At 40.9% G+C, this 17,884-nt stretch overlaps 2 protein-coding genes across 6 annotated transcripts in view; one reads left to right on the top strand and one right to left on the bottom strand.

The window, feature by feature from the left end:
- The window catches only part of Rnf217 (ring finger protein 217), a 113,684-nt gene that overhangs the window by 56,979 nt on the left and 38,821 nt on the right, over positions 1-17,884 (top strand). The gene's annotated exons all lie outside the window — the stretch shown is intronic.
- On the bottom strand, positions 13,509-15,183 carry LOC121449145 (heterogeneous nuclear ribonucleoprotein A3-like). Of its 5 annotated transcripts, none has more exons than XM_041653381.1 (3): positions 14,553-15,183; positions 14,283-14,369; positions 13,509-14,126 (listed from the first exon to the last, which is right to left on the bottom strand). In XM_041653381.1, exons 1-3 carry the CDS (start codon positions 15,178-15,180, stop codon positions 13,885-13,887), a joined length of 957 nt encoding a protein of 318 aa, XP_041509315.1. In that variant the 5' UTR covers positions 15,181-15,183; the 3' UTR covers positions 13,509-13,884. The 5 variants fall into 5 exon arrangements, with proteins under 5 accessions (XP_041509315.1, XP_041509316.1, XP_041509311.1 ...); XM_041653382.1 differs by having other exon boundaries at positions 13,509-14,075; positions 14,331-14,509; positions 14,624-15,183; XM_041653377.1 differs by having other exon boundaries at positions 13,509-14,162; positions 14,355-15,183.

Here is a 17,884-nt window from a genome sequence, read left to right as displayed (position 1 = left end):
CCCATTGTAGTCCATTGCCAGCCCCTTGTTTGTAGCTATGATGTGGAAACAGCCCAAATGTCCATCGGTAGATGAGTGGGTAAGTTATGTACAAGTATGCAATGAAATAGCCATAAAACAGAAGGATGCTCTGTCATTTGCTATAACCTAGAGGGCATTGTTTTGATCAGGATAAAGTATGCACAAACCCCAATTACCACACAATTTCACTAAAACAATCAAATCCAAAGGCACCAAATTAATAGTAGTTGTTATTTTTTTAAAAATGCTGCAAGATCCCCAGCGGCAGTAGGCAGCAGAAATGCTGTAGGTCCCCAAATGGTGGTAGAGGACCATGTCGCGGCAGGCAGCAGGCCCGTGGCTGGTCCCAGGGAGACACATGGCCGGCGGGCTGGTCCCAGCGAGCCCAGCGGTGTGAGCAGGCCAGGCGGTGGGTAGGACGCACATGGACAGACATACTGTACAGAATAGAATTTTATATTTATTACTTGTAGGATAGGGAGGTTAGAAGGAGAAGAGGACAGAGAGAGAAAGGGGGGAGGGGAGAAGTGGGGAGAGAGGCAGAAGCGAAGCTGCCTCTCCAAGAGGAAGACGGAAAAAAGAGCTAGCTCAGGCAGGAAGCTGAAGATCAGCCTGCCTCAGCGGATGGGGGAGGGAGTAGCTGTGGCTTGTACGAACAATCATAACATTTCCTAGCTCTTTTTTATAATAAAAAGCGGGAGATTAGATACCATAGGTTAACGGAATTGGGGCGGCTGATTCTCAAGACTGCTTCTGGCTTATTATTTGTAGGCGTCGTCTTTGTGAAGGGGGGAGACTTGAGAAGGCTGGGTGCTGGCCACATGCTGGCATAGCTGGTCTCTTTGCTCCTGTCCGGTGTTTGTGGCATGGAAATGTCTGGTGTCTCTTATACCTGTTTAAGGTATTGGCAGAACAAAGAACAAAGTTAAATTAAGGGAAAAAAAATTTTTAGAACCAGGGAATTGAGAGATGTATCTGACCTGTTTAAGGTGGATCTTTAATTCGGCTCCCTGAAACTCACAAGAATTCTTTGGGTTTGTGAAAACAGAAGTTTTAGACACATACATTGTATAATGACTGTGACATATTTTTATACAATGAAAAGTATCTTTAAGGCAAAACCTCTCAGTATCAAACTGTATCAGACCTTTGAGAAGGATAAGATTTTACTTGAGTTACCGATTAAAAAATGACAGAGAACTTACTTGGTTGGCACCCAGAGCTACTCTTTTTGGGTCCTCCATGGTCGCTGAAGGTTGCATTTGCCTTTTGCTGTTTAGCACAGGGCCTGCCAGACTCTAGAAGATCCTGTGGGCTAAGAAATCTAGGCTGTCGATTCCAGCGATTCTGTCCACGTCAGGAGATCTTTAGCTTAGATGAAAGGCAGTTTTGCCCAAAGGTCCGCACTTGGCAGTTGAAGTGAGCTGCGAATGGACATTGTTGAGTGAAGACCAGAGTGGGATGAGAGGGTCTGGGAAAAGGAGGGACAAAGAACATGCAATGGATGCCGATGATTTCAGTTCTGATGGTGGTACGGCATCCTTAAAACAAAGGAATGTAAGTATTTAAATTCTCCTAAATACGTAATTATAAAAATTGGACAGTAATACATATGTGACACCTCAGTTTTCCTGAAGCCCAAATGCTTGTTTAGTAATTTGTATTTTAAAAGCCCTTTTCGGTAATGCTCTAGGCATTGATGGGAAGAAGGAAACTAGCTTGTCAGAGAACCAGAATAAGTTGTTGACTACTAAAACTTGCTTAGTATCTCATATCACATCCCAATGTGATTCTCAAAGAGGTAAATTGCATTACAGTTATGATTCTTTGCAATAACTAAAGAAAAAGCATTACCCTATAAATTCCTGAGCCTAAGCATTCTACATACCTATTAGGCAAAACTTTATTTTGTAATTAATCATGAAGTGTTCTCTTCTGTTGCCATCTTGTTTGTGTTGCTGCTGCTGGCCCCTGATTTAATGGTCCTCCTTTCTCTGCCTCCAGGGGTCTGGAGTTCCAGGTGTGAGCTGCCACACCTTCTCGCTGCAGCTGTCCAGTGGAGAACTATCTATTAAATGCAAGCATTTCCTTTAGACCCAATAATTATCACCTACGGCATTTATCTGCTTAAGTAATTGTGTACAGTTGAATAATATGTGTAAAATAGTATGCATTCCAGCATTGTTTAATACAGCAAAGTACTAAGAATAATATAAACATCCATATAGGCAGTTTAATTGGTTACAGTAAATGGGATATAGTGCAGGGAGTTAGGAGGAAAACCTACTCATGTCAATATAAAAAGAGCTCCAGGATGTGTTGCCTGGTAAAGAGAGGAAAGTGAAAGTTATTACTGTTGTTGTTGTTGTTCCCTAACATTTATGTTTGGGGAGGATCTTTGCATTTCTCACTCATTCTTGTCCTTTCAAGTTTCTAGAAGGCAATGGGAGAAAGAATGGAAGCAGGGTGTTGCTGAGACCCAGACTTATTTGCTTGCACTTCATATTTCAAGAACCATGAGGATTTATAGCCTTACAACATATTAGCTTAAATGTTTAAATTTACTTAAGTAAATGATTATCAAAATTCCGAGAGTGAAGGGGAAGTGCTTAAATAATACAGGAGGGTGGTTACTGGTTTTGTAAAATCCAATAGCCCATTAATTCTCCAGTTGCTTTAATTATTTAATATTCCCCTCCCCCAGTGCGTACATGCTGTATTGTGTGAGTGTTGTGTCAGTATATGCTGTCATAGTGTGTCAGAGGACAATCAGAGATGGTCTTCAGCTTCTGTCTTATTTGAGATCAAATCTCTCATTTTCTTGCTGAATGTAGTAGGCTGCCTGGCCTATGAACTTCCAGAGATTCTCCCTTCTGCCTCCTATCTGAGCCTAGGAGCACTGGCGGTCCCAATGTGTGCCACTGCTCAGGTGAATTCAAAGGCTAGTCCTTGTGCTTGCATCTTTACCACTAAACCACCCCTCCCCCTCACTGGCCATCTATTCAGTCTTCAAGTGCTTTGAAAGATTTGTTGATTCTCAAGCACCTGCCCTGTGTCTCTCTCTTTTCTGAGAACTTAAGCTGAGCACACTTTGATGTCCTCATTGATCACATGGGCGTCATCTTTTCTGAAACCCTTCTACATCCTTTGACCATTTTTTACTGGGTTGGTAGTCTGTATTTTTCTATAACTTGTATTTTTGGGATATGTAACACTTGTCATTTCTCTTTTGTGAATACTATCTCGTAATTTTGAGATTCCATTCTCCCATTGGTGAGTGTAGTTTAAAAATGACCCATTTTTATAATGAATGTCTTCATGTCACATGTCAGAATCCTTTCAGTTCCGAAAGTGTTCTTGGTCATCTTTAGAAGTATCCTTTTTTCACACTATAAAAAAGAAAAAATATCTTGCATTAGAATCCTTCAACATCTGCATACTGCTTCACACTGTTCTGCAGCAAATACTGTGCATTCTGTATCTGGTCCTGTGTTCCTGTGATGGTAATAATCAGATCTTCAGATTCTTCCAAAGGTTCATCAATTTTGATCGATGCTCCTGGCTCATGACGGATTTGTTTAATCCGCTGACCACCTTTGCCAATAATAGATCCAGCCAAATCTTTGGCAATAGTTACTTGTGTGGTATTTTTAAACTTTTCATGTATGTAACTATAACTCATTTCATGAAAAGCGTGTGTCAGAGACTAATTTTGGTGAATGTTTACAGGGGATCCTGACGAGCTACTGAAAACGCTGGCTGCTGCCCTGCTGTGTGGTGTCAGTACGCCTAGCCTCCCTGGAGGGTGGTTTTTTTTTTTTTTTAAATATTTATTTATTTATTATGTATACAATATTCTGTCTGTGTGTATGTCTGCAGGCCAGAAGAGGGCACCAGACCCCATTACAGATGGTTGTGAGCCACCATGTGGTTGCTGGGAATTGAACTCAGGACCCTTGGAAGAGCAGGCAATGCTCCCAATCTCTGAGCCATCTCTCCAGCCCCTGGAGGGTGGTTTTTGTTCTGTGCTCCGTCCCCTCTGGTCCATGTTGCCATCATTGTCCTTAGGCCAGCCTCACTCTGTTGCAGCTCCTGCAGCACTCTGATTAGTTCAGAATCTTGTAGAGCAAGTTTTACTGCTGTGTTTTTCTAGATGGAGTGTTTACTTAGTCCATTCATGCCTTTATAGCCAAATGCCACACGCTGGGGAGCTTTAGACATCGAAAGCCCCTCAAGGCTTTACGTGTGGGAGGCTGGTTCGCATCCTGGTGCTATCCTGTGGCATGATAGGAAAGTGGGGGTTCCTTTAGAAGGTGGGGGGCTAATGCAAGAAAGGTAGGTCACTGTTGACATGTACTTGAAGGAGGTATGAGAATGTTCCCTTCCTTTGTTCATTACTTCCGTCACTCATTACTGCCACATGCACCATTGTACCACTCACTGAAGGCCCAAAGGGAGCATGAATTGGAGCTTCTGAAACTGAGCCCTGAGACTGCCTGTGTGTGTCTCCTAAACAACTTGTTTCCAGTGTGTCCTCTCAACATGGAAGGAGAGAATCAGATCTCTGGGACCTGTTTCATATGGGAACTATTCTCACTTCATGACGTAATCACCTTCCAAAGGCCCTATGTCCTGATATTTATGCTGATGATTAAATGTCAATATAGGGACTTTGGGGAGCACAAACAGGAGAAAGTGTCATGATTATACACATATGTTTTCAAATTATTTTATACTTTTGAGCCCACTTTTCCTGCAAAATAAAAAAGGAAAACTGCTATAAATTTCACTGAACTTGAATTTGGAACTCCTTATGGGTTGATTGTAATCTGACAGTGTTGAATCTTCCAGTTTAAGAACGCAACATGTCCTTCCATTCATTTGCTGCTTTTCTAACTCCAAAATACTTCACATGTTTCTGCGAGGAGATATTTTGTTACATTTATTTCTGTTGGAAATATTTATATCATCTAAAATATCATTGGCTCTTGAGCATTATTTTTAATTTTTCACACCCAGTCTAGAAGTACACGACATTTGTCTTACTGAGCTATTCAGCATACTTGTTTATGTGGAGCGGAGGGAGTCTTAAATGAATGTGTGTAAGGAGTGGGAGAAGTCTTGAGTGAATGTGTTTTGTTGACATGAGCACAGCTGTGTCAATAACCCTAGTGCCTCAGACCCACGGGAACTGCAAAGCTTGCCTGTGGTGAGGCCCTGAGGAACAGCAAGGCCTTCCTCTGGGCCAAGTGTGAATGTTGACAGCCTATGCAGAAACTCAACCACAGCTTCCTCCTTTCAGATGATTTCGGCCCAAGACAGCGGCCCTGCACAGACCGTGTTCAGCTGTGTATAGTAAACCTTCCTCTGGTCCAGATGCAGAAAATAAACATGCTGAATTTCTGGTTGCTGTTGCTGCTATTGGTGGTGCATCTCCATCAGGCCCCAGCTTTTCTGCACATGTTATGTGTCTGTCATTTTTTTCCCTTCGTGAACTCCTGTCAGGCCAGGTTTCCAGAACCAAGCCATTCAGGATGCTTCTCTTTCTAGATTCCCATTTAATTCTAGGTGTTTTTCTGTTAGAACTTGAATTTTCTGCATGTATGGTCATGAAATCTGCAAGTCATGAGGTATTTGAGTTCTTCATTTCCAATGGTTTCACTCTCATTTCCTCTTTTTATTATCTTACTTTGGTCATGAGTTCTAGTCAGTGGCATTGACTATAATTTGCCCCATGCCTAACTTCAAGAAGAAAAATTCACCACTGTGATGTTTGCTCTGGGTTTCCTTGTAGCTATTCCTCATCACATTAAGGAAATGTCCATGTAACCCTAGTTTGCTAAGATTTTCTCTTGAGTGGATGTTGAGTGTATCAAATATGTTTTCCCGTGTGTGCCAATCAAATGTTTTTTTCTCCTTTATTATGTTTTAAATTTATTTTTCAAAAGTAGGTTTAAAAAAATTTGTCATTATTATACTATTGTATTATATATAACATATACAAGTTTTAATATAATAATATAAATATTTATAATATATTATTTTAAATTTTTATATGTTACATATAATATAATAATGACAAACATTTTTTAAAACTTTTCAACGGACTGCTGCTTCATGTTTGTTAGCACCTGTCTCATTTCCCCACCAGCAGTTGGTCCAGATCTCTTGCCTTCACCATGAAGCTCCAGGATCTTTTTCAGTTCAAACCTTACCTTCTTTAGCATGTCTGCTTTCCTAAGGAAAGCACCCTGAAGAAGTATATAGACTGGCAAGCTGCCCCATGTTTTTCCCAGTGCTGGCCAGAATCAGTGTATTAACCAGTTCTTTCAAGACATCTGTATGTACTCTTGGATCATGATTTCTGTTATCATCTTCCGGGTACGGCAGATGTGTTAGTGCTGAGGTTAGGAGATTTTGCCCACTGGTTGTTGTGTTTTGCAAAACAAACGGTGAAGAGAGGAATCAAATAGCTGTTAATAGGCTTAACATTACCATAATCTGTAATAACAGTCTACCTTTATGTTGTTGTTTGAGAGAGTCATATATGGATGTGTGTTTTGATGGAATCCATCCCATACCACCCTCTACAATTCCATCCCTCTCCCCACAACCATTTCCTTCCTAATTTCATATGCTTGTTTTAAAAGCCTACCGAGTTCCTTTATGTGCCAGGGTGTAGGACTGTCTACTGTAACATAGCCTCTCATGGGGTCTCATCTTTGACCCGACGAAACTGACTCTGCACCACACCAAAAGTCATCAGGTGCCGAAAGGTCCTTAGTTATTGGTGTAACTTAATGAGCTCTCCCCATCCGTGCTGGAGTTTTGGCTGGCTTTGCCTTACACAAGTCTTTTGGATGTAGTCACAGCTGCTATGAGTTCAGATGTGCAATGGCTCTGTCATGGCCTGCAACTATTATTTCACTGCCAACAGTTACTACCTCTGCTTCTTAAATTCTCACTACCCCTTTTTCTGAGGTGATCCTTGAGTCTTGAGAGGAGGGGTGTGATATAGATGTCCCAGCTAGAAGCACTCCATAGTCTCTTAAGCTCTGCATGGTGACCACTTGTAGGTGTCTATATTAACCTCCATCTACTGCAAAAAGACACTTTTCTAATTAGGGTTGAGAAATGCATGGTCTATAAGCATAAAGAAAAGAATTTGTCTGTGTCCATTTGGAAGAATAATAATATTAGGTTCTTCCCAAGGGCCAAATGCCATAACCACATTCAGGTTTTTGGCATACTTAGTGGTACTAGACATGATTTCACCTTAATGTAATGGGCCTTAAACCCAATCAGAAAGTGGTTGATTAATTGCCTAACATTCCTGCCACTGTTGCATTAGTGGGTCTATCTTGTCAGGCTATTCATTATTTGAAAATAGTTTCCAGGGTTCACAACTGGGTAAGACTGGTTATGTTCCTGTCCCAAAGCAATGACAATGGCCTGTAATGTTTAAGAGTGGTCTGTAGGATGTTTACTGACCAACTCCACTTTATGACCATAGAATACATTTTGTTCCAGGTAAGATCCTTTCTGTGGAAATTAATCAGTCTTGCCTCAAACATGGTCAATAGTTAGGTCAAAGCTCCAAAGTCGACCTCATTGATTTGCAGATCAGCTAGGCTCGCCTCACTTCATACACAGCCCCCAGTGCATGGGATACGGTTCTGGTTTCTTGAGTCTGTGATCATTGGTTTCCTATATTTCTAATACTGAACTATCCAGAGGTTTTATACCTGACAGATATTAGAAAATGGCTGACCCAATTTGTGCTTGGCTCCCCTTTACCAGTGATTGTAGGAGGGCCACTTGTTTGTTCCTGGCTGCTCAGCCCTGAAATAATCACACAGAAACCATATTATTTACAATATTGTTTGGCCAATAGCTTAAGCGTATTTCTGGCTAACTCTTAAATTAACCCATCTCCATTAATCTGTGTATTGCCACGTGGCTGTGGCTTACTGGGTAAAGTTCTGGCATCTGTCTCTGACAGGGATACATAGCTTCTTACTGACTCCGCCTTTCTTCTCCCAGCATTCAGTTTACTCTTCCCCGCCTAGCTTTAATCTGCTCTATCAACAGGCCAAAGCAATTTCTTTATTCACCAATGGTATTCACAGCACACAGAGTGGACTCTCTCATCAACCAATTTTTGTCAGTCACTTACTCTTCACAAACACCATGGTGCTGCTCAGAGAGCCAAAAAGGATCCTTTGTACTATTCACATATGAATTACTTCAACTGACAGTCTTGCATTTTTGAAATATAGTCAACCTCATCATGCTATCTCCCATGTATTGATCTGTTTACTTTGCTAATACTTTGTCAGGGTTTTTGCATCAACGTTTATAGAAACGATTGCTGAATATTGGTGTTTTTTTTTTTTGCAACTTCATTTGCAGGTTTGGTTTTCAGGATTATGCTAACTTCATAAACCAGTCACTGCAATGATCTCCTTCTCTCCTCGTTCTTTCCCCTTTTCTCCAAAAATTACTGTGTACTATTAATGTTATTTTATCCTTGGATGCTTAATGAATTTGCCTTTTTCCAAACTTGGCTGAAGCTTTTCCATTTGGTGATATGCCTTATTTTATTTGGTTGAATTTTGTTATTAGTAGTAGTAATAGTAGTGTGTGTGGTGTTTTTGTTTCAGGTCCCTAAATATGATTTTCTTCACACTGATCCTGCTTGTACCTGAGAGAACTCTGGCTTGATGATTTCTCTCATTATGAAAAGAAAAAACTCTTAGCTACCATCACAGGATACTGTGGAAGCTGCTAAGTGTAGGGAAAAAAAAAAACGGGTTTAGATGGCTCAGTAGATAAGTACTTATACACGAATGAGGACAGGAGTTTTAATTCCCAGCACTCCCATAGGAACCCAGCAGGTATGACCCTACCTGTATTCCAGGCACTCAGGAGGGAGAGACAGGGGATCACAGTGCCATGTTGGAACACCAAACTAGCAAGCTTTGGGTTCAGCAGGAGACCCTGCCTCAGTCCATAAAGAAATCAATGAGTGAAAACACCCGTCTGTCCCTAATCTTTGGCCTCCTCACACAGGCATACTCATCCACACACATGTACACATAGGCTTCCACCCCAAAGCATGTGCCCCAGTAGAGCAGATATCTACCTTCCTGTGGTTACAGATGCTGGAAAACAGTGAGCCAGGAAACCACTGGCCCAGTGGTGCTCAGCACCCAATGCATGCAGTAGTTGCTGAAGGTGTCCTGTTGCTCTTCTCAATTTCTCAGGACAGCGATTATATGAGCTCCTTCAGTATCAAGTGAGCAAAAGGCTGTAAACACCCTGTAAAGTCACATGTCTAACACTTAAAACCAAGGTCCAAATCAGACTAAATATTTGACAAGTTGAGTTTGAGGCTCTAGATTGTACTTTTTTCTGTCCTTTTCTTTGGAGACTTTAATTAATTAATCCACCACTGCAGAGGCTCCTCTCACCTTAGCCACTAAATTACTTTTGAGGTCTCTCATGTGGCAAATTAGCTGTCTAGCTCAGGTGTTAAGTGGATAATGACGCTTCCTGCTGACACCTTTGAGATTGTTTTACAGTTAAGTAATTTTTTTTTTTCTTACAAGAATGAACTTGTTCGGGAGAAACAGAGCATATTTTTCAGCGATGTAAGTAGTGGTTTTAACATTGAGTACAACAAAAATGCAAAATAAGTTTATGTATATTCAGAACTTTAATGTACTGTAAACAGAAGTTAGCTGACATTTTGAAAACATTGATTTGGTATTTAATAGACATGTGGGAAAATGTTGGAATCATGGTTATAGTTGCAAAGGAACTTCTTAATTCTTGGAGACAAATGAAAATGTTTATGAAAGAAACAGCGTGGTATTCGATAATTTGCTTCAAAGTAAGATGCAAGAACTAAATGAATCAAATCATCAAAGAAACAGGGTTGGTCATTAGTTGACAACTGTTTCAATAGGAGAATGAATCCTTGAGGATTCATCATGCCTATCTAGCATTTTCATCATATGTTTGTAATTATTCCTAATGAAAGTTTTATAAAACATTGGATAGATTTTATGAAGTGGTACCATCATACCCAAGACTGCCAGCACTAACTGATGTTGTCAAGGCCGTGAGGGATGTTTTCACTGATTAATCTACTTTATATGCCTATTATTTTTGTTCCTACCACTATAAAAATAGTACTACAAAATGTAAAAAGGATAAATGCTGGAGAAAAGAGAATGTGGGGGAAAGGGAGCACTTGGGTGCTAGTGATGGGAATGTTAAGTTTCTGTCACCGGGCTGGTGGGATGTTCAGTGGGTAAGTGTGCTTGCTGGTAGGCTTGAACATCTGAGTTGAATCCCAGGAGCCGTGTGGCAGAGAGAGAGAAGTGACTCCTGCACAGTGCCCTCTGACCTCCACATGTGCTGCATGTGCTGATCCCTAAAGTTAATTTTAAAATAAATAAAATAAGTTACACAGCCATTTTGTACAATGAAAGGATGGCTCCCCTCAAATTAACCTCCACGAAGTCACTTATCACAAAATGTATGTCCATATATTTTGCTCATACATATATGCAAAATAATTAAATATATATGCACAAAGTTAATGTAAAAGAGATATCTCCACTCCCATGTTTATTGCATCATTGTTCACAAGAGCTAAGATGTAGAATCAACCTAATTATCTATTAGTAGATGAAGACAATAAACTTCATATAAGGGGCTCTCAAATTTCCTAATTCCGTAACCCTTTAATCCAGTTCATGCCGTGGTGACCCCAACCATAAAATTATTTTCATTGCTACTTCATAACTGTAATCTTACTTTTATGAATCATAATTTAAGTATTTTTTAAGATAGAGGTTTGCCAAAGGATTTGAGAACCACTGCTTTATATTGTCATATTTATAAATGTACATACACAAACATTAGAGTATTTTTTTTAGTTTATAAAAAGAGGAAATCCTGTCATTTGTGGCAGTATTACAAATTTTGAGTAACATGTTGAGTGAAGTAGGCAGACACAGAAAGAAAAATGCGAGATGATCTTAGTTTATTTAGAACCTGAAAAGGATGAACTCAGAGAAGCTAAAATAGCTCCAGTTATTCAGAGCTGGCTTGTGGCAGCGGTGGGAAAGATATATATATATATATATATATATATATATATATATATATATATCCTCAAGCTCTATTATAGAGCTTGGTATAAAAACATGTATCTGAAGCTTGGCATGAAAACAGCTGTATGAGCTTGGTATGAAAACAGCTACTGTAGAGCTTGTAATGAAAACAGCTTGGTATTGGCACAAAAAAAGACAGGTGGACCAATGGAATTGAATCGAAGACCCTGATATAAATTCACACACCTATGAAGACCTGCTTTTTGACAAAGAAACTCAAACTATAAAGTGGGAAAAAAAAAAGCATCTTTAACAAGTGGTGCTGGCATAACTGGATCTCGACATGTAGAGAAATACAAATAGATCCATAACTATTGCCATGCATAAAACACAAGTTCAAATGTATCAAAGACCTCAACATAAAGCCAACCACACTGAATCTCATAGAAGAGAAAATGGGAAGTAGCCTTGAATGCATGGGCACAGGAGACCACTTCGTACATATAACACCAGTAGCACAGACACTGACAGCAACAATTATAGGATCTCCTGAAACTGGGAAGCTACTGTAAAGCAAAGAACAGGATCAACAAAAGAAAACGGCAGCCTATGGAATGGGAAAAGACCAATCCCACATCTGACAGAGGATTGATCTCCAAATTATACAAAGAACCCAAGAAATTTGACATCAAAAGACCAAATAATCCAATAAACAAAATGGAGTACAGATCTAAACAGAGGAATCTCAAATGGCCAAAAGACCTTAAAGGAAATGTTCAACATCCTTTGCCATCAGAAAAATGCAAATCAAAACAACTCTGAGATACCATCTCACACCTGTCAGAATGGCTAAGATCAAAAACCCTAATGACAGCTTATGCTGAAGAGGATGTGGGAGAAGGTGAACGAACACTCCTTCATTGCTGGTGGAAGTGCAAACTTGTACAGACACTTTCGAAAGCAGTATGGTGTTTTCTCAGAAAATTAGGAGTCAGTCTACCTCAAGACCCAGAGGTACCACTCTTGGATGTATACCCAAAGGATGCACACTCACACCACAAAGAACGTTTGTTCAACTCTGTTCATAGCAACATTATTTGTAATAGCCAGAACCTGGAAACAACCTAGATGCCCTCAACTGAAGAATGGATAAAGAAAGTGTGGCACATTTACACATTAGAGTACTACTCAGCAGTAAAAAACAATGACATCTTGAAATTTGCAGGCAAATGAGTAGAACTCATCCTGAGTGAGGTAACCTAGACCCAGAAAGACAAATATAATATGTACTCACTCATTTGTAGATGATAGACATAAAGTAAAGGATAACCACAACCCCAGAGAATCTAGGTAACAAAGTGGACCCTACGAGAGACATACATAGATCTGCCTAACAAGGGGAAAAAAGATCTCCTAAGTAAATTGGGAGCATCGAGAGTGGGGGAGGGAGGAGGGTAAAAAGGAAATGGGTAAAAATGTATAGCACATTCCTATCCAAACAATTAAAATGAGAAGGATTTGATAAAAAAAAAATTAAAAAATTAAATAAAAGAAAGATATATGGGCTATTTGGCAAATGTTGGTCAAAGGATACAAAATTTCAATTAGAAGGACTACATTCAAGGGAACTATTGTCCATATGGTGCCTCTAATTAATAATGATAAGCTTGAAGGTTGATAAGAAAATAAGATTTAAATGTTCCCACTCCAAAGTAATAAATATTGGAACCAGATGTAGCCAGTCTACAGTGTATCTGTATTTTAAAGCATCATGTGTAGCATAAACACAGATAATTTTTAATCAATTTAAAAAAGACCCCATTGGTCTCACTTCCGTAATTCATACTGGCTGTCCCTTAGTTATCCAAATTCAGTCACCAGCTGCCTGCTCAATGGACATCTGGTAGAGCCAGGCTTCAGCTGAGGGCTGCTACTGCCTTAGCTTGCGTTTTGACTTCTATATGGTACATTCTCTAAGAAGATCTTGAATGTTTGGTTTTTGTTTGTATCTTTGTTTGTTTTGGTTTTTTTTTTTTTTTTTTTTTGAGACAGGATTTCTTTGTGTAACAGTCCTAGCTATCCTGGAACTTGTTTTGTAGATCAAGCTGGCCTCAAACTCACAGAGATCCACCTGACTCTGCCTCCCAAAGTGCTGGGATTAAAGGCGTGCGGCACCACCACCCAGCTGTTTGTTTTTAATGTGACAAATTACTCCTTTTCAAATCTGGAAATGATTCATATTGAATTTACAGTTTAATCTAGAATTCTTAATATGATCAACAAGGCCTATATATGATCATATCCCACCTAAGATTCCAGCCTGATTTCTGTCCTAGCGTGGCAAATTTTTTTTTTGAAAAGTTAAAAATTCCTTAATTTTTTATTCCTGGTACCACTACCACAATTTATAGGGCAATATACCTGATGTAATGAAAAGAAAAAGAAAAACAAAGCTACAACAGATAAAAGACCTCAGGAATGTACATCTAATTGACACTACATTGCATTAATCAATAGCTGCACTTTTGCAGACTGTGGCTCTGACAGTCCTGAACAAGAAGGGCCTCCTGTTTAAGCTGCGGTAACTTTTCTGACTGTGGATCATCGCTCCTTCTGTGGCAGATTTTTACAGTTCCTCTAATGCATTTAGGACGACCGTCTCAAAGTAACCTGCAGCTTTCCTGACAACTCCTCGCTCTCTCTCCTGCTAAGAACTGTAGCCCTTTTCTGCTGGTTTTTAAAACCTTCTGCTACCATATCCACCACTTCCACCACCTGATCCATAGCCACCACCATAGGGACTGCCTGAGTTTCTTCCACCAAAACTGCCCCCTCTCACGGGTCCATAATTTGATTGCTGTTGTCCACTATAATTTCCAAAGTCATTATATTTCCCACCACCATAGTTACCTCCACCAAAATTTCCTCCTTCATTGTAACCGTCATATCCTCCTCCTCCACCACCACCACATCCACCACCTTGGTTTCCATAGCCTGGCCCACCACCACCATAGCCTCCTCTACTGCTGTAACCAGGACCACCACCATAGCCTCCTCTACTGCTGTAACCAGGACCACCACCATAGTTGCCACCATCACCACCTCCATAACTACCTCTGCTGCCATCACCTCCACCACCATAGCCTCCTCTACTGCTGTAACCAGGACCACCACCATAGTTGCCACCATCACCACCTCCATAACTACCTCTGCTGCCACCACCTCCACCACCATAGCCTCCTCTACTGCTGTAACCAGGACCACCACCATAGTTGCCACCATCACCTCCAAATCCATTATATCCACCATCACCACCTCCATAACTACCTCTGCTGCCACCACCTCCACCACCGCAGCCTCCTCTTCCACCAAAGTTTCCACCACGACCAAAATTACCTCCACCACCTCCAAAGTTCCCTCCACGACCCATAAAATTGCCAGATCCACCTCCACGGCCTCTCTGTGATCCAGCAGACTGCATCTCTTGTTTAGAAAGGGCCTTTTTCAGTTCACAATTATGCCCATTAATAGTGTGGTATTTCTGAACAACAATTTTATCAACTGTGTCGTGGTCATCAAAAGTCACAAAAGCAAATCCTCTCTTTTTCCCACTCTGCCTGTCTTCCATAACTTCTATGGTTTCAATCTTACCATACTTTCCAAAGTAGTCTCCCAGGTTATACTCTTCTGTGTCCTCTTTCCTACCACCAACAAAGATTTTCTTCACTGTTAAATGGGCACCAGGCTTTACAGAATCCTCTCTAGAAACGGCTCTCTTTGGTTCCACCACCCGCCCATCAACTTTGTGTGGCCGAGCACACATTGCAGCATCCACCTCTTCAACACAAGAGTAGGTCACAAAACCAAAGCCCCTGCAACGTTTTGTTTGGGGATCTCTCATTACCACACAGTCTGTAAGTGTGCCCCATTTCTCAAAATGTTCTCTTAAGCTATCATCTGTGGTTTCAAAGCTCAGACCACCAATAAACAGTTTCCTCAACTGTTCTGGTTCCTTTGGATCATGGCCCTCCATTTTGAGACCAGACTCGCCTCTTCCAACTCGAGTTCAATATGGGACCGAGAGCCTAGCGTGGCAAACTTTATCTGCTGGCCTGGGTTCTGTAACATAGGCACATCAGGTTCCTCCTGTCTGGGAGCCACGGTCCTCGGTTCTTTTGTTTGTGGAAAGTTTCTCTGTATCACAAAAGAAAAGCTGCCCTTCTTCATCATGGCAAATATTGTAATCCGCATTTTTTTTTTCCTCCAACAAGGCCAACATAGCCATCCCCTTCTATCTCTCTAGGAGTCTGTCAGGTTGTCTACCCTATGAAGCCCCACAGTTTGCTGCAATCCAACAGATGCTGTTATGCCATGTACCACCCAGCAAGACTTAATGCTTAACAACTATTGCTTGAAGGACAATTTTTACTTTTTTGGTGTCAAAGGAGTTTTTCCCCCTTTAATTAATAGAATGTATATTGCTGGATAAAGAAATGAGTATACATTGCTTACTTGTCAAGATGCTTGTCTAATAATCTTTTGAGAAAACCACTCTGAAAACGATACACATGCCAAGAGTCAGATAGGTCATTAGTCACACTGTGCATGAGAAGGGGGTGTTGTTCTTAGGAGGAAACATGAGTAATTGAAAGGCTTGAGTCATTGTTCCAACTGCCAATTATTGGCTTCCTGAATATAATTCAAATTCTGAATGTTGTAGGTCTAGAGTAGGCCAGGAAACTTCAACTCTCAAAAGACTTTTCCAGGATCTTTTGTGCAGTTGTTCTAGAAGCTAATTATGTTTTATACCAAAGGAAGCCAGAAGAGAGGGCCAGATGGAGAGACTGATGAAATTGCTAGTGGGCGATTGGATCAGAGGAGGTGCACCATGACTCCCTGTGATCAATAAAATACTTCATGAGGTCAGTGACTCAGTGTTGTGGGGTAAGGATTTGAGAACTTGGAGAAAGGATAGAGACTATGAAAACTACAGGAAATAAGGTATCCATGGAAATGGAATAGCTTTGCAGAAAAAGCCAAGAATCATTGAAATAGAAGAGCAGGTGCCTGGCTGGATGCTGGATGGCATCCCAGCGTGGTCAGGTAATAAACACCCTCTGCTCCAAGAGAAACCAGATAGCCTCGTCCTTGGGATGCCTGGGATGGTTCTACTCTCCAAACTTCATGGCATTGCCATAAGACCTGACTGTCCCAGTTAGCTGTAAAAGTGCTGCATCCATCACTACCACTGATCTGGTTAAAATACAAAGTACAAAAAGAGAGAAAAGTCAAATTCAAGCATCAAGCTGGGAGCATTCTGTAGCCTGGGTTCTTAAGCACAAAAGTGGGCTGCCCCCCAATAATGTACTAAGAACTAAGTATTTGTTTTTATAGGGAAAAAAGTCCAGGGTCCTCAGATATACTAATGCTCTGCCCTTGTGGTCTGACCCAAGTTCATGTTTACAGCCTCTTCTGTACTCATTATTTTGGGATCCAATCTTATTTTTCCACCCCCTTTGAAGGGTATAATCTTAAGTTCACTTGAATGTTTGTTCTGTAGGTCAGTACAGTAGAGGTGAATAGAACACAGTACCCCTGCCCTAGAGATCTCTGCATTTGCGCCAGGCCTTCTACCCTGTTGGTTCTTTTGGCTCGCGGGAGCTGCTTTGTTCTTACTGACTAAGTCCCATGAATCTTAGGCTCTCATCTGGCTTCACTCAAAGAAGTTTAGTCTGCGGCTCCCAGGTCTGAAGAGACCAAGCCACCCCCATCTTTTGGTGGCATTGTGGAGCACCCTGTCAGGCTGACACTGTCATCATCACTCAGGTCCCGACTGTTCCTGCCTCGTTCCTGGTAGGCACCTGTCTAGCTTCAGCACTGAAGTCAGGGCCCCATTTTCAGCGGGGCTTCACAGATAATAAATACAGGATATTAAAAGAAGGAACATCTTATCATTTTAAAATACCTGTTGCAGTCTTCATAAACCCAAACTTTTATTGTTCCGTGGGTATTTTTGTCTCTATGAAGAGCTTATGAGGACTTCTTTCATGAAGTGTAGCTTAAAGTAATTTGTTATAAAACATAGATGGGAAGCGGAATGTGGAGGCACAGCTAGCACTCAAGTGGCTGAGCAGGGAAGACTACAATTGGAGGCCAACCTGGGCTATAAATGGAGATGTCTGAATTTCTGGTTTACTCCAGAGACAGTACGATATTAGTTTATCCAGAAGACCACAGAGCTAGCGCGGGAGAGAAGAACATTACTGTTAGCATTTGGAATGGGAACTAGATACCGCTCACAATAAATATGACAGAAGATGGCCAAAACAAAAAATTCCAACACAACTCATCTTTAAGAGATGAAGAAAGTAAAGCTTGAATAAAGAGGAACTGGGAAGGTTTCAAAAGTAGTGAAGGGTGACTCTAGCCACAGCACTAGACTCTCTTTTGCCCCCAGCCCCACAGTGTGACAGAGGGTGGCACTGGAAACTCACATGACAAACAACTCTCTGATTTTGACATGCCGCTACTCTGACACACCCACACTCACACACAGGAGAAAAGAAGGCAGGAAGGCTAAGGCACGAATGGGAGAAAGCCACATGGTCTCCCCATTCCCGTGGAAAAAAAGCATGGCAGAAAGGAACAACTAAAAATAAATGTCTTAAATTCACACCCCCTTTCGACTTTGCTGTGCATCACATACAATCTTGAGAGAAAGTAGGTAAGAAGTTAAA

The sequence above is a fragment of the Microtus oregoni genome, unplaced genomic scaffold (genome assembly GCF_018167655.1).
Source record: "Microtus oregoni isolate MIOR12 unplaced genomic scaffold, Mior012 000006F_ref0000085, whole genome shotgun sequence".
Classification (NCBI taxonomy): Eukaryota; Metazoa; Chordata; class Mammalia; order Rodentia; family Cricetidae; genus Microtus; species Microtus oregoni.
This window is presented reverse-complemented; position numbering and strand designations above follow the sequence as displayed.